The sequence below is a fragment of the Neomonachus schauinslandi genome, chromosome 4 (assembly GCF_002201575.2).
Source record: "Neomonachus schauinslandi chromosome 4, ASM220157v2, whole genome shotgun sequence".
In the NCBI taxonomy this organism is placed as follows: domain Eukaryota; kingdom Metazoa; phylum Chordata; class Mammalia; order Carnivora; family Phocidae; genus Neomonachus; species Neomonachus schauinslandi.
In genome coordinates this window covers 164,620,111-164,635,662 of record NC_058406.1, presented here as the reverse complement: position 1 = coordinate 164,635,662, position 15,552 = coordinate 164,620,111, and the positions used below count along the sequence as shown (strand labels likewise).

Sequence of the window (15,552 nt, the reverse complement as noted above, 5' to 3'; positions counted from 1 at the left end):
AAATTTTCAAAATATAAAAGATTAGAACAAATTAACAAACTTCATTTAATAAAAATATATCAATTGTGCATCCAACAATTTAGAGAATTCACATGCTTTTTAAGCATATATAAAATACTTAGAAAAATTAACACATTTTAAGCAAAAAGAAACAAATTTCAGAAAGAAGTATCATACAGAGCATATCCTTTGACTCAGTGTAATTAAGTTGGGTCTCACTAACAAGAAGGTAAGAATAGATGAAGTTACATGAGGCAAATACTAACCAAAGAAAAAAGGAGGTGATTTTTATCTCAGAAAACATAGATGTTAAAAAAATTATAAAGGGTAAAAATGGTCAATACATGTGACGCATAAAGTGAATTGGCAAAATTCTGGCAATATCAAATGCTCATATTCCCATTGGAAGCATAATTACACTCCTCAGAAGAAAATGTCTTTCATGGATACATTTGGAAACCTGTGCAAAAATGTTCACAGTAGCAGTTTTTGCAAGCAGGACGACCAAAACAAAAAAACAAAAACAGCAGGGGCACCTGAGTGGCTCAGTTGGTTAATCGTCAGACTCTTGATTTCAGCTCAGGTCATGATCTCAAGGTCATGAAACTGAGCCCTGTGTTGGGCTCCGTGCTGGGCGTGGAGCCTGCTTAAGATTCTTTCTCTTCCTCTCCCTCTGCCCCTCCCACCCTGCTTGCACACATGCACGCTCTCTCCCTCTTAAAAAAAGAAGAAAAAAAAGGAAAAAAATACCAATTAATAATGATAGCTATTGTCATTAAATAATTTGTAGATTTTCTTTTTTTCTTTTTTTTTTTAAAGATTTTTATTTATTTGAGAGAGAGCATGAGAGAGAGAGAGAGCACCAGCGGAAAGAGAGGCAGAAGGAGAGAGAGAGGCAGAGGGAGAGGGAGAAGCAGGCTTCCCGCCGAGCAGGGAGCCCGATGCGGGGCTTGATCCCAGGACCCTGGGATCATGACCTGAGCCAAAGGCAGACGCTTAACGACTGAGCCACCCAGTCGCCCCAATTTGTAGATTTTCATACAGTGGAATATTACACGGTAGTGAATTTAAGTAAATGACAATTGAGTATGACATAGATGAATCTTGTAAGTACAATTTTGGCAGAATAAAAACAAATTGAAGACTATTTGCAGCTGGATACCATTTTATGTGAGTACAAAAACTAGCAAAACAAAACGATATACATATTATATGTGTGTTTGTGTATTCACATATATACCATATATATTCACATATATACCATATATATTCATATACATTCATGTACATATATGGAACTATACCATAAGTATAATTTTCTCTATATCATCTCTTTCTATATATGTATATACATATATGCATACATGGATCTCTCTGTATTTCTCTGTATATATATATTTATACCAACACACAGAGAAGGCATACATATATATGTAATCATATTCTACGATTATGTTCCAGTTTTTATTTTTTTTGTAAACCTAAATATGAATGTGTATATATATTTATACATACACACACATATATGTAGACTGTGTATATGACTAACATTATATGATAACATTTTATTTTATTTTACTATTTTTTTAAGATTTTATTTATTTTTTTGACAGAGGGAGACAGCGAGAGAGGGAACACAAGCAGGGGGAGTGGGAGAGGGAGAAGCAGGCTTCCCGTGGAGCAGGGAGCCCAATGCGAGGCTCGATCCCAGGACCCTGGGACCATGACCTGAGCAGAAGGCCGACGCTTAACAACTGAGCCACCCAGGCGCCCCTATATGATAACATTTTAAAATGAAAATGGAACGTCAGTTTTCATCAGTGAAGTCCAATAAATACTTGAATAAATGCTCAGTCCCCCTTATGAGTAAATAACTACTTAAAAATCATTACTATTGTCATTGTCTACCTGCTTGTTATCTAGAATGTGAAAAAATGGACATATTTTTGGTAGTAAATCTGATGACAAGCATCTGTCTAGATGGAGATTTATGAATGCATTTTAAAATGTTTAGACAGTATTTGAATCTGTTAGACCTAAAATCTGTAACTCGGACTGAAGGAAATAACGTTGGATACCATAGCTGGTCAAATTAAGGTAGCTACTGCTCAATCTCTACCTTAACAGAGCACCGAAAGGAGCATTGACTGTGTGCTCTGCTAATTCTAAAGAGCAGATTTTATGATAAGCACTTAATTATCAACACATCTTTAAAAGCTGAGTACATAGTGCATTAGCACAGAGTTTCTCAAAGGGTGCGGACCATGATGGTTACATTTTAGATTTGTGTATGTTATAGGTGACATGTTCTTTTAAACAATACCTAATAAATCAGTTGCCTGTAATACTTTGAAATGGACCTAATAGTTCAAGCTGAGAATTTCCATTGTGAGACAGAACATTACCCAGGATATTACAGTCCTTCAAGAAAATAACCCACAGTCGGCACTACCTTTATTTGTATGTACGATTAGAATTTCAGATTTAATGGTCCTGAAGACTTTGTACAAGAACCATGATCAATTCCTGGGATAAAATAAAGTTTAGTCATGATTTCTAGTTCATATCAAGTTCATAGAAATCATTTCCCAATTCTTACTCACTTTCTATTTTATGGGGAGGTTTGTCTTCCTTTAACATTTGGTAAGGGATATCTTCTTTTTGAAAGTGAATCAGGGAATCATAAATTGAAATTTTTCAGATATGACACGAGTTGTATTTTCTTCTACCACTTGAAATGACCCCATATTCCCCTTAAGAAACCCAGTTACTCCAAGTGAGTAAACACTAATCAGATTATTTCAGCTTTAAAAATACAAGATGAGTGGATTGAATGGAATCTTACTCAGGGTTCAGTTTATCTTATATTTTGTAGACTGTTCCTCTGTACTTAACTAAGACTGAATATTATTTGCAGTTCCAGCTTCTAAAAGTTGACTGATCTGGTTATTCACCTGTAATTCCTTTTTTTGTCTTTGTCCCTCAGATACTCTCTTCACCTCCTCTTCATCCCTCATTCTCCAGTGTCCGTAATCTCAAGTGCTGCATGTTAGAGGCCTTGATACCAGAAAAGTGTATATTACAAAATGACTAACTTTATTAGATACCAGATCTGTTGATCTATATTTAAATTAAACCACCTTCGGGCGCCTGGGTGGCTCAGTTGGTTAAGCGACTGCCTTCGGCTCTGGTCATGATCCTGGAGTCCCTGGATCGAGTCCCGCATCGGGCTCCCTGCTCGGTGGGGAGTCTGCTTCTCTCTCTGACCCTAACGCCTCTCATGTGCTCTCTCTCATTCTCTCTCTCTCAAATAAATAAATAAAAATCTTTAAAAATAAATAAATAAAATCTTTAAAAAAATAAAAATAAATTAAACCACCTTCATTTATTCTTCTTCTATGGTAATTTGTCTGTAGGTGTTAGATTCCATAATTACCAAAAAAATACCTTTCAAAGTCTAATTGATTAATATTTATGATCTACTCATTTACTTCCATGCTTTGTTTAGTCGTTGAAGAAGAAACAGATTTCAGTGGTTAAGAAGTACACCTGTTTGGTAGAGGAGAGCTTTTCAGATGCTGGCAGAAATCTCTGGGAGTTTACATTTAGAAGAGAAAAGCATTGCTCAGATCTGAGTTCACATATACTGTGGGCTAGTTTATTGTAAAAATAGAAATATAGAGGGGTGCCTGGGTGGCTCAGATGGTTAAGCATCTGCCTTCGGCTCAGGTCATGATCCCAGGGTCCTGGGATCGAGCCCCGCATCGGGCTCCTGGCTCAGCGGGGAGCCTGCTTCTCCCTCTCCCTCTGCCTCTCTCCCTGCTCATGCTTTCTCTCTCTCTCTCTGTATCTCTGTGTCTCAAATGAATAAATAAAATCTTTAAAAAAATAGAAATATAGAAGTTTTATCAGAGTAAGGTAATGATAGAGTAGCATCTTTGAGCTGATCTTTTTCTAGGATCTAGAAAAGCTCAGCCCCTTATGAACTTTGAAAATAATGTATTATCTCTGCTAATGAATGAAACACTATTGCTAAAGCCACTGTACATTGAATATGGATGGAACTGAAATAAATGCATTTTTATAGCGCATGAAAATTCTGTTAAATAGGATAAGGAATAAAACAACTTTTCTCACAAATTTTAAGTCATTTGAATTAAGTACAATTTGGTCTTTTGTTAGGCAGCTTATAGTTTTCTCTGGAGGCAAGGGATGATTTAGCTTTTCTATCAAATTTCTTCGATTCATGTCCTCGTTTTCTAAAATGTTACATGAGACATACTGATTTTGTTTAAATATATCCCAAATATTGCATGGGACGTACTTACACTAAAATATTTGTTTTTTTTACACTGACATTCAAGTCGTCATTTTGTGTTTATCTGGCAATCCTATGCTAGGGAGACCTACGAAATGACATCTTTTTCCCTTAGGTAGCATGAGGAGAGTGTTTGCTATCTGTTTGGCAGGAGAATATAGAATTTAAATTAATGCAAAGCATATATTTGTATTAAGGAGAAGTTTGGCTAAATGTAGCCAGAAGTTCTAGGAGTTTTTAAATAATGAAGGGTTTATTCAGAAAAGCCACTCAAAATGCACCGTCTATGAAATATATCTGTGTACTTCTTCTTAGTATTTCTTTGCTGCTTTATGATTCTGTATATTAAATCCAGCATCCTGAACATCCACAGAGCTGTGGTGGTTTATCCCTTTTGTGATTAAGTATATATTTACTATTGGATGTTCTGGGTGGGGAGTGGATACAGAGATGTGTGAACATTGATCTTGATGTTAAGGCAATTACAGTATAACCGTAATCTAGGACATACACAAGATTTTAATAAAAGGCAATGTGGAAAAAGTCCTCAGAAGAAAACAGAGATTTGGAGGAGCTCAGAGGGTGCTAGGCATACTTGGGTTGAATCATTTTGGAAGTCTATATGGGTGAGAGTGTGGATCTTGGGAAATGCAAGAAAGATTCCTTGAACTTCTTTGAAGTTTTCATATGAATGCTGATAAAATGTAATTCATTTTGTAGGTCACAGGCGAGTCCAAACTAAAGTATTTTCACAGTGACTAAACTTGTATCCTTCTGTAATGTTTCTTATACTAGGGATTAAAATCATCTATTTTTATTTTTAGGGGACATGGCATTATGTTGAAGGTCTTCTCAGTAATTATTGAGAGAATGACACATGTCAGAGAATATATGTACATTTTTCAGGGACTAACTCCAGAATCAGCTAATAACATTGCATCAGCTACCAAACAGCATCCATGAAAGAGGACCGTGGACAAGTGCTCAATACTGTGTCATGTCCTCTGTATTATTCTATGTGAATTGACTTGTCTATGCTTCAGATTCTTATCCCATGAAGTAGGGATGGGAATATGTACTTTGTGTGATTGTTGAGGGATAATGTATATAAATGGCCTAGCACTATAAATAGTGAAAGATGATCCCCACACAATATAATTATAAAAAAAAAAGATTAATTCTTGTTTGGGGATTATGCTTGACAATGTTATAGTTGTAGTTTTAACTTCCAAAGCTGTTAGTGTTGACTCTCAGAGGTGGATAAGGTTGTATGTGCTTTAAGAGGGGAGATGATGTTGCTCATCATAAAGAATTCATTTGAAAATATTCTGTCAAGTGCTGACAGTTTGTTCCATACTAACTAATACCCATCTTGAAGTTCTTTCTAACCATGGCTTCATGACTCTTGCTATTTACGGTGTGGTCTGGGGACCAACAGCATCAGAATCATCTGGGATTTTATAAGAAATACCGAATATTGGGTACCACCCCAGTCTTCCAGAATCAGAATCTGGATTTCAGCAAGATTCCCAGGTGATTCCTATGCATGTTAGAATAGGAGACACACTGCTCTAGATGTTAGTGTAGGTTATTAAAAAGTTTATGTGGCTCTAAGCTTTTGAAAGTAAAGTAATGTCTTTTTAAAATATTTTCTGTCATTTATTTAAGACATATTACAGGGAGAAAGAAGCCCTTCCAGTCTCTAGAGTCCTATGTAGCAAATTGCCTTTTCTGCTTCACCTGGCTGTGTTCAATGGCCTGAAAGATTGAGCACTTTAGCAGTTTACTGCTTAATTGTCAAGCTTTACTCTCTTTTCATAAATAGTTGTTACACCCAGAATCTTAAGATTCTGATTAATGAGCTAGTAAGGGCATTACCTGTGTTGCATTGGACCCTGTATTGCTAGGAAACTCAGCATGTTTTGCAGACCATTACCGTAGTTGGTGTTTTCTGCTGTCAGATGATCCGTTTCCCTTCCTCTCGCGTTTTCATTTTCCATATTGTCAGTGGTTTCACTGATTTCTATAAAGTTAAAAATTTGGGTTGTCAGGGATTGAAAAATGGAACATTGATCTGGAAGGTAGAAGCCCTGTGTTCCTGACTCGATGTAGATTCAAGGGACAAGTCACCATTTCTCCATTTACTTATCTGTAAAATGGGCTGTATCCTTCAGTGAAATGGGAGATCAGAGTGCTTTGAACTCTTCAGAAGGAAAGGTGTGTGAGTTGAGCTTACTATTACAACTTTATTTTAATATCCTTCCTGTTAAAATGTGTTTTCCTTTTCACTGTAAAACCTGGTTCTCACCGAGAACTTAGTTCTGCAGTTGGGTGGTGGTGGTGGGGGGGGTTGTTGTTGTTGTTGTTTGCTTTATATTCATCCCCACTGATCTCTGATGGTTCTCCAGCACCCATGTCAGGGAAGGTTTTTCCTGGAACAATCAGATCAGGAGCTCCTCTGTGGGGCAGATCAGAATAACTCTTGCTGAGATCTGCAAAAGAGTCAGGGGTTGTCCATTGGGACAACTTGGAATCAGAGAACCTAGAAGCCCCAGACAGCTGAGTGTGATACTTTGTGAGGAATTCAGTGCCTGGGCAGGGACCCACAGCCTTTGTATTTTTAAGGGGACATACCAATCAAGGCATGGGTAAGGGTTGCATGTGTTGTCTTTATTTGGTGGAAGGATAGGACGGCTCAAGGACATTTCTAGATTGCAGAATAAGTCGATATTGAAGGCACATAATCTGAATTACTGAGATATATTACTAGATATATCATGATTCTAAACCATCTTAATGAATACACTCAAGGCATCTCCACCTCCCAAGACTTTAATAAAATATAGGTAATGCCTTTTTCTATTTTTGTGATTCAGAATCTTTTTTTTTTTTAAAGATTTTATTTATTTATTTGAGAGAGAGAGAATGAGAGAAAGCACATGAGAGGGGGGAGGGTCAGAGGGAGAAGCAGACTCCCCGCCGAGCAGGGAGCCCGATGCGGGACTCGATCCCAGGACTCCAGGACCATGACCTGAGCTGAAGGCAGTCGCTTAACCAACTGAGCCACCCAGGCGCCCTGTGATTCAGAATCTTAAGAGTTTGTGTCTATTAATGAAAAGAGTAAAGGTAGGCAATTAAGCAAAGTACTAAATTCCTCATTCTTTTAGGCTATTGAATGCCACTAGGTGAAGCAGAAAAGGCATAGAATATATTCTACCTGTCAGTGTCTTAAAGCAAAGGGTCTTCTAGGAAATAAACTTACTTTTAAGAACGATGTTCATCATGGTTAAGGTACATAGGAGAATGGAAAAGGATGATAACAAAATGCTAGTTTGTAAGTTTAAACTCCTTTGCACAAAGACCATAGTTTCACGCAGAAGAGAGGGGCTTTATTTAATTTTGGGATTTATACCCATTGACCCTACTTATTTACTCACCTACTAAGGTGTTATTTCCTTAATATTCACAAGAATCTATCAAGAGGCACTATTATTTTCACTTTGCAGATGAAGACATTGGGGCAAGTTTAGTAAATTATCTCAAGTCACACATAGAGTAAAAGATAGAGCCAAGACTGAAATTCAGGCATTCCCAGAGTCTACACTCTTATATGCTCCAATAAGAACTGAGATCCTGCTGTTTTAAAATATTTTGTTGCAAGGTACCCTAGGAAATTGTATTTCTTCTACTGTGCGTTGCTACTCTCTCCTTCCTGTTGCCCTGGAATTGTCTTTATTTCTTGAAGTAGCTTCACTGTAATTCTGTAGAAGTTTTGGACTTTGGAATTTTTTATACTTTTTGTACTTTTGGTTTTGTATAAAATACCAGTTTTGGTATAAGGAGCAGTGGTAATTGATAGTCTTACTTTATCGGAAGGAACTCCCCTCAGAGATTTCAAACAGAGACCCCACCATGTCAAGGAAACCATAAATTTACTGCCGTAGTGGGCAGTGAACTCGCTAGAACTGTCTAGCGGTGAAGGTTGATCAGAGCTTGTGAATGTGCTTCCTGAAGTTTGTTTAATTTACATGGCTCAATAGATTATGTGGAATATCTTCAGGAGGGTATTTCCTAGGTATGTTTTGGTCTTTAACCATTCTGATAAATTTGTCTTTCTCTGTATGATTGAACTTCTTAGACATAAAAATTTTTTGGTACAATTTTGAAGTTAGGAGTTTATCTCCCATTGAAGATACTCAAATATAGTTTTGCTAGGAAGGCTCTTTATTTGAAGTTCCCATAGGTTCAAGGTCCTAGATTTTGAGTCTTTTGTCTTTTGTCTTTTGTGATCTGAATCCTATATGGGGTTTTCTAGCCTTGACCTTGGGTTAAGATTCTTACTCTTGGTTATAGACATCTTCTCCTCAAGGGTTAGGCTTCTTTCACTTGAGAAATTTAATTTTAACATTCATTTTTATGGTCAGTTCATCATTAAATTATTCACCTTTGTTGTATTTCCTTTTGCTTTATCTTTACGACTTAAACAGTGAAGAAAAGATAGAAGACAACTTTCTGTAAAAACTAAAAGTTAAATGTCCATATTTATTCAACCAAATGTAAGCTGTTAATGATAAGAAGACAATTTTGTACTGCATTAAGTACTCTCGACAAATACTGGCTGAGATTTTGTTACATATCTTAATACCTTTGAATTTTGCTTCCTTAAAATATGAACATTCTTTTGGATTTTTCAGCCATCAGACAGGTCTCATAAGGGAATGAAGTTATTCAGTACAGAAACCGTTAAGGTCCCAAGTGACTAAAACATACATTTAACGATGCTACTGCTGTGCCTATAACCTTGCAATTGCTTCCTTTAACCTCTGAAGGTATCTCTCTGCCTGCTTATCATGGTCTACAAAGCTCTAGATGACCCCTCCAGCTTGTTGATTGACATGCTTCCTCTTATTTATTCCTCTAAAGCAACGATGGCCTCTGTTCAGTATTTCAGACTGGCTAGAATGTTCCTTCTTCCCCTTCCCCCTCCTCCAACAAGAATAGCTCCTTTTCATCCGTTGGTTTTCTCTCCCTCGGAAAGGCCTTCCTGACTGCCTTATGCAGCCCATCACCCCATTACCATCCCATCCATAAAAGTTCTTGGCACATACCACTCTTTATATTTATTTATAGTCTAATGTGAGGATCGTCCTTCCTGACTAGACTCTAAACACCAGGTGGACAAAGACTGGGTTTCTTCTACATACACCAATGTGACCCCAGGGCCTGGCAAAGTAATTTGTGATGATCATCTACAGTTATATATATGCGCACATACGTGGTGGTAGCTTTAAGTAATAGCTCTCCAGACTTATTTTGTTACTTTAAGTTGGCAACTGATTGCATTAGTGAAGTAGCAAGTGTTTCCACATGGAGTTTATTTAGAGAGTCATACAAAGTTTTTATAAGTATGCCTTATTCCAAGTCACTTGTGTACCTTCCCAGTATGTCTTTTAGGATACAGTGCCTCTGTTCTTCTTTGTTAATCGAATATTTGTCTTAATTTGACAAGTGTTCCATCTTTAATAGCAGAGGATGCTATGAAATTCAACAATACGTTCTTTTTGTTTTATGCCTTTTAAAAAAGAAAACACCTGCATTCACACGTTCTTTATGAATGAATATATCCAGTCAGCCCCTGTCGTGCTGCACACCCAGCAGACGCTCAGTTGTTGAATGTTCCTAAAGCCTTACGGATAGATAGAATTTGTCTTAAAAAATCTCGAGCTTCTGATACATCTTATTTACTAGATTAGATCAGTCAACCATATTTCATTGACTAAATTGATTTAAATTGTGTGATAGAAAAGAACACTGTAATCAAGTAGAATTTAATACATGTAAACGCTATATAAACTAGCACTAGAGATGTATGTATATTTATAATGAAAAAAATGTCGATTTAGTTGAAATAAACAAAGTGAAAAGTCCACTGATGAAATCAGTATACGAATATATGTGTCTGTTAAATAATATAGAATTGGTGAACAGAGCAAGTCTTTCAATAATAAAACACACCAACCGAGTTTCACTGTGAATTGGCTGGAGTGTGGACACATTAGTTTATATGTGTGTGTCTACCCGTTATGGTTGATCTAAAAGGGAATGTCACATTCTTTATATGGAACCAGAAATGCCAGTTAATTACATTCCAACTTCTGGGTGTTGCGAATGGTGTATTTTGTCCTAGCTGTTACATTGCAGGAGATAAAATTCAGGTCCTTAAAGACTGGGTTTTTTTTTTTTTTTTAAGTTATGTTAATCACCATACATTACATCATTAGTTTTTGATGTGGTGTTCCATGATTCATTGTTTGCATATAACACCCAGTGATCCATGCAGAACGCGCCCTCCTTAATACCCATCACCAGGCTAACCCATCCCCCCACCCCCCTCCCCTCTAGAACCCTCAGTTTGTTTCTCAGAGTCCATAGTCTCTCATGGTTCTCTCTCCCTCTGATTTCCCCCCTTCATTTTTCCCTTCCTGCTATCTTCTTCTTTTTTGTTTTAATTAACATATAATGTATTATTTGTTTCAGGGGTACAGGTCTGTGATTCATCAGTCTTACACAATTCACAGCACTCACCATAGCACATACCCTCTCCAATGACCATCCCCCAGCCACCCCATCCCTCCCACCCCCCACCACTCCAGCAACCCTCAGTTTGTTTCCTGAGATTAAGAGTCTCTTATGGTTTGTCTCCCTCTCTGGTTTCGTCTTGTTTCATTTTTCCCTCCCTTCCCTATGATCCTCTGTCTTGTTTCTCAAATTCCTCATATCAGTGAGATCATATGTTACTTATCTTTCTCTGATTGACTTATTTCGCTCAGCATAATACCTTCTAGTTGCATCCATGTCGTTGCAAATGGCAAGATTTCATTCCTTTTGATGGCTGCATAATATTCCATTGTATATATATACCCCATCTTCTTTATCCATTCATCTGTTGATGGACATCTTGGCTCTTTCCACAGTTTGGCTATTGTGGACATTGCTGCTATAAACATCAGGGTGCACGTACCCCTTCGGATCCCTACGTTTGTATCTTTGGGGTAAACACCCAGTAGCGCAATTGCTGGGTTGTAGGGCAGCTCTATTTTCAACTTTTTGAGGAACACACAAAAACAGACACACAGATCAGTGGAACAGAATAGAGAACCCAGAAATGAACCCTCAGCTCTGTGGTCAACTCACCTTCAACAAAGCGGGAAAGAATGTCCGGTGGAAACAAGACAGTCTCTTCAACAGGACTGGTTTTTTTCAAGCCCTTCCGAATGCTAGGTTTCTAATGAGTGTTTTCTTCTGCAGGAGAGCACACAGCTGCTACAAATGCCGTCAGTGCAGTTTCACAGCTGCTGATACTCATTCACTACTGGAGCACTTCAACACTGTCCACTGCCAGGAACAGGACGTCACTACAGCCAACGGTGAGGAGGACGGCCATGCTGTGTCCACCATCAAGGAGGAGCCCAAAATTGACCTCAAGGTCTACAGTCTGCTCAATCCAGACTCTAAAATGGGAGAGCCAGTTTCCGAGAGTGTGGTGAAGAGGGAGAAGGTAGAAGATAAGGATGGGCTAAAGGAGAAAGTTTGGACCGAGAGTTCAAGTGATGACCTTCGAAACATGACTTGGAGAGGGGCAGACATCCTGCGAGGCAGCCCATCCTATACTCAGGCGAGCCTGGGGCTTCTGACGCCTGTGTCCGGCACCCAAGAGCAGACCAAGACTCTGAGGGATAGCCCCAATGTCGAAGCTGCCCATCTGGCGCGACCTATTTATGGCTTGGCTGTGGAGACCAAGGGATTCCTGCAGGGGGTACCAGCTGGCGGAGAGAAGTCGGGGACCCTCACCCAGCAGTATCCTGCGTCGGGAGAAAACAAGTCCAAGGATGAATCCCAGTCCCTGTTACGGGTAGGAAGGTTTAATTTTTAAATAATTCACCTATCTTGAAGGGAAAATGGGAGGACACATATTCTCTAGATTTCATATCATTTAGTCTTACCAACTGAAACTAAATGATCTGTCTCAGTCTGGGAATTTATACTCATAAGGCCGAAGTGGCAGAAAGTAGCTCGTGTGTGTGTGTGTGTGTGTGTGTGTGTGTGTGTGTGTGTGAACTCTACACATCCTTGATACAGTGGTAGGCAATCACTTGTTTGTCACTGCTCTTAGCTCAGATTGAATGTTGGTTAATCATTCCTGGTGATTATGCAAAACAGCAAGGCCACATTTGGAGAAGGGGGGTTCAGAATCCCAGAAGATTGCACATCTGTTACATTAAAATAGGTAAATGACTTTTAAATTTTAAGGTGGTGTGACACTGTATCTGGTTAACAAGGAAATTAGCAGAGATTTAAATCACTAGGGATGCAGAGCCCATGGTGAGAGGTTAATACGGAAATGTAGGTTTTTCTTAAAACTGATGGTATAATTATGTACAAATGACAATGCTTGTTGTTGTTTAGTTACCAAAAAGAAGGGAAAAAATGAGATAGACCCAAGTGTGAGTGGTGTGAAGAGCATCCAAAGAAGAGAAAGACCGGTGTGTTTTATATGATCCGGCTTTTGTAGGGAGAAAGACATAGTCACATGTGGAAAAACAGAACCTCTGAGAACGATGAGATCCTTGCTCTCTCTCTTCATGCTCTGTAGCTGTGTCAAGAAATAGTTTAGATTTTGAAAATTCACGAACTCTCCATAAGTGATGCTTGCTTTTTGCCTAAGGCACCCCCACTTCGACATTTCACCTTGACTCTGACAAAGTGTTGAGCTTTCTGCATGATTTCGATGCTTTGTTGGTGCCTAAAAGGTAGGATCAGAAAGCAGCTAACCTTCACAAAAGCGCCAGTTAAGAAAGCGAGCACAGCCAGCCCAGTGCTTTGACCTGTGGGTCAGAGACCACTGAGGTCTCTCTGGATGGATTCTGGAGAGAAAAATTTCTCTTTCCAGTGTCTGCGTGGCTTCTCTACTCCCATTTCCTGCAGATCCTCTGAAGCCTATCTGTGCTTCTCAGGTTTCTCTATTGGAGTTGAGCAGTGCCTCTTAGAGGTGCACAGTTAATTATAAAAGCTGTTCCCTTTCCTGGCTGCAGTCATGCCCTGGAGCTAAGAGAAGGGCTTGAATACAGAAGAGGCTATGCCCCTCGTACTCCAAGAAACAAAGAATCCTTCCTGCAGGGAAGGCGCAAGTTGATTATAAGTAACTTTAAAAAGAAGAGAAATAGTTCTTGTGCCCTTCAAGAAGGGTGTTCAATTCAGGGAGCTTCTTTCCAATACATATATATGGAGCTGCAATTGTAAATGTTCATCATTTTCTTAGCATGTCAGGACTCCTCTGGTCTCAAGTGGCTCTTTGGTTTTTGGTTATAAGGCAGGGATGCTATGTCTTATGTTTTTAAATTTCATATCGCATCTTGAGAGTGTGTTGTAATTGGGTGCCTTACATCCGTATCACTAGAGCTCCCCACCCATTTTTTTTTCCCATTTTAAAATAGTTTTCATCCGTGACATCTTCATTTGATACCAGTTGTTTGGTACCAGATTGATACCAGCCTCTTTTAGACTGTTTCTGGAATATTACCTTTTCTGCCACCATGTACATACACTAAGAATTTGGAACGATCAATCATTTTTTATATGGTTAAGTCTAAAACCTGAGCCTGAGAGTGTTACGTTTTTTGAGCAGACTGGGGATAATGATTCTTTTCTAAAAAGTTCTTTTTCTCAATTCTATCACTTCCTTAATTCCCTGACTTCAGAGTTTTTGTTGCATCATTGCAACTGTTTCTTTAGTTCCTCCACATTAGCTGCTGAAGTACGAAATCTTCAACGAGAGACTGCTTCACCATGTTCTACAAATAATCAAATGCCTAACCATGGGATTTGTCATCTTTTAAAGGCGATCATCTAAATTTCGAGAGATGACAAAATTTATATATATAAGCCGTGGATCATTCTTCCTTGACTTTTGTAAAATGTGACTCTTTAAAATTCATATTTTCATTTTATTTTAATATTGCTTTTGGGAATCACCGCTTTATTTGGAAGAGGAAGTGTAACTGATTTAATTTGTGCAGTATTTAGTGTATTAAGTGAATTAAAAGTTTTTAACGTACACATATCTTAGCTGATCAGCTTTTTAAGGCATATAAGAGAAACAGCAGAGCCCATTCTGAATGTGAATTCGACAAGAATTCTACTTTGGCGGTAGAAATTGGCGTTGCTGAATTATCATACCAAATTCTCAGTTCATTCCTCTGCCATCAATAAGGAAAGACCCATCAAAGTATCACTATCAATTTATTGAAGGTAAAAACACTGCTTTAATTTTATAGTTGTAGGGGTCTAGTTGTTAGTGAAGGTGTCCTATAAAAGTTTATAAATACACCATAAAAATACGCAAATACAATTTACATGTAGTGAATGGAAATATAGGTGTCTGTAAATGTGTATCTACAGAATATAATATTCATATTTGAGTATAAATAGAATGGAACTTGAAATTATCTTGCTATCTGGCCTGTTTATTTAGAAATAGTAAGCACTTTGAAAAAAGGAAAATTGGTTTTAAAAGTCATTTTATTAAATAGTGCATACAGTGTAGTCTTAATAAAGTACTTATAAATAGATTTATACATGTAGTTTCTAATATTAAAAGTAAAAACTTGACTATCAACTGACTATACAAATTGATAATGAGAATTATGAGGAATTTGTGCAGCAGAAAATGTTAATTTGAAATAGTTCAACCCTATGCTGGTTAATAGTGGAAACATTTTTAAAGAGCAGGATGAATGTATTTAGGGCCATTCACAAGGCACACAATTATAGTTGCTTTCAGGATATTGGTCTTTCTGATACATGTTTTTAACTGGTTTCAGTTATGAAATTTTGCTGCACTCAAAGTGAGGAAAGAAATATAAGAATCATAGGGAAGAACTAAAATTTCAAAATATTTTCTCATTAGTTTTTTTCTTTTCTTTTTTTGTTTTACATAGGTGTTTGGCTTTTAGTTTTGTGTTCAATAGCGGATCGTTTATATATATTTTCACATAGCAAATGTTTTGTATTTTTCCTTTGTTACCAGTATGAAATTGATAGGTTACAAAACATTTTAAATTGTGTATGTGATCTGTGTGGACCACTGTGCTTTGAGGATAGCAGGGGGCACATTAACATAAGCTTTATCTTGTAAATTGCTTTATGAAAATTAGTTTTTTGTTGTGTATTAACTA

The 15,552-nt window shown here is 37.7% G+C and overlaps 1 protein-coding gene across 2 annotated transcripts in view; it reads left to right on the top strand.

Annotated features, from left to right (window-relative positions):
- Window positions 1-15,552, top strand: part of TRPS1 (transcriptional repressor GATA binding 1) — a 254,651-nt gene that overhangs the window by 68,869 nt on the left and 170,230 nt on the right. For both annotated transcript variants that reach the window (XM_044914656.1, XM_021688756.2), the window contains one exon: window positions 11,627-12,230. In XM_044914656.1, coding sequence (XP_044770591.1) covers window positions 11,627-12,230 — 604 coding nt within the window. The remainder of the gene's footprint in view (window positions 1-11,626; window positions 12,231-15,552) is intronic.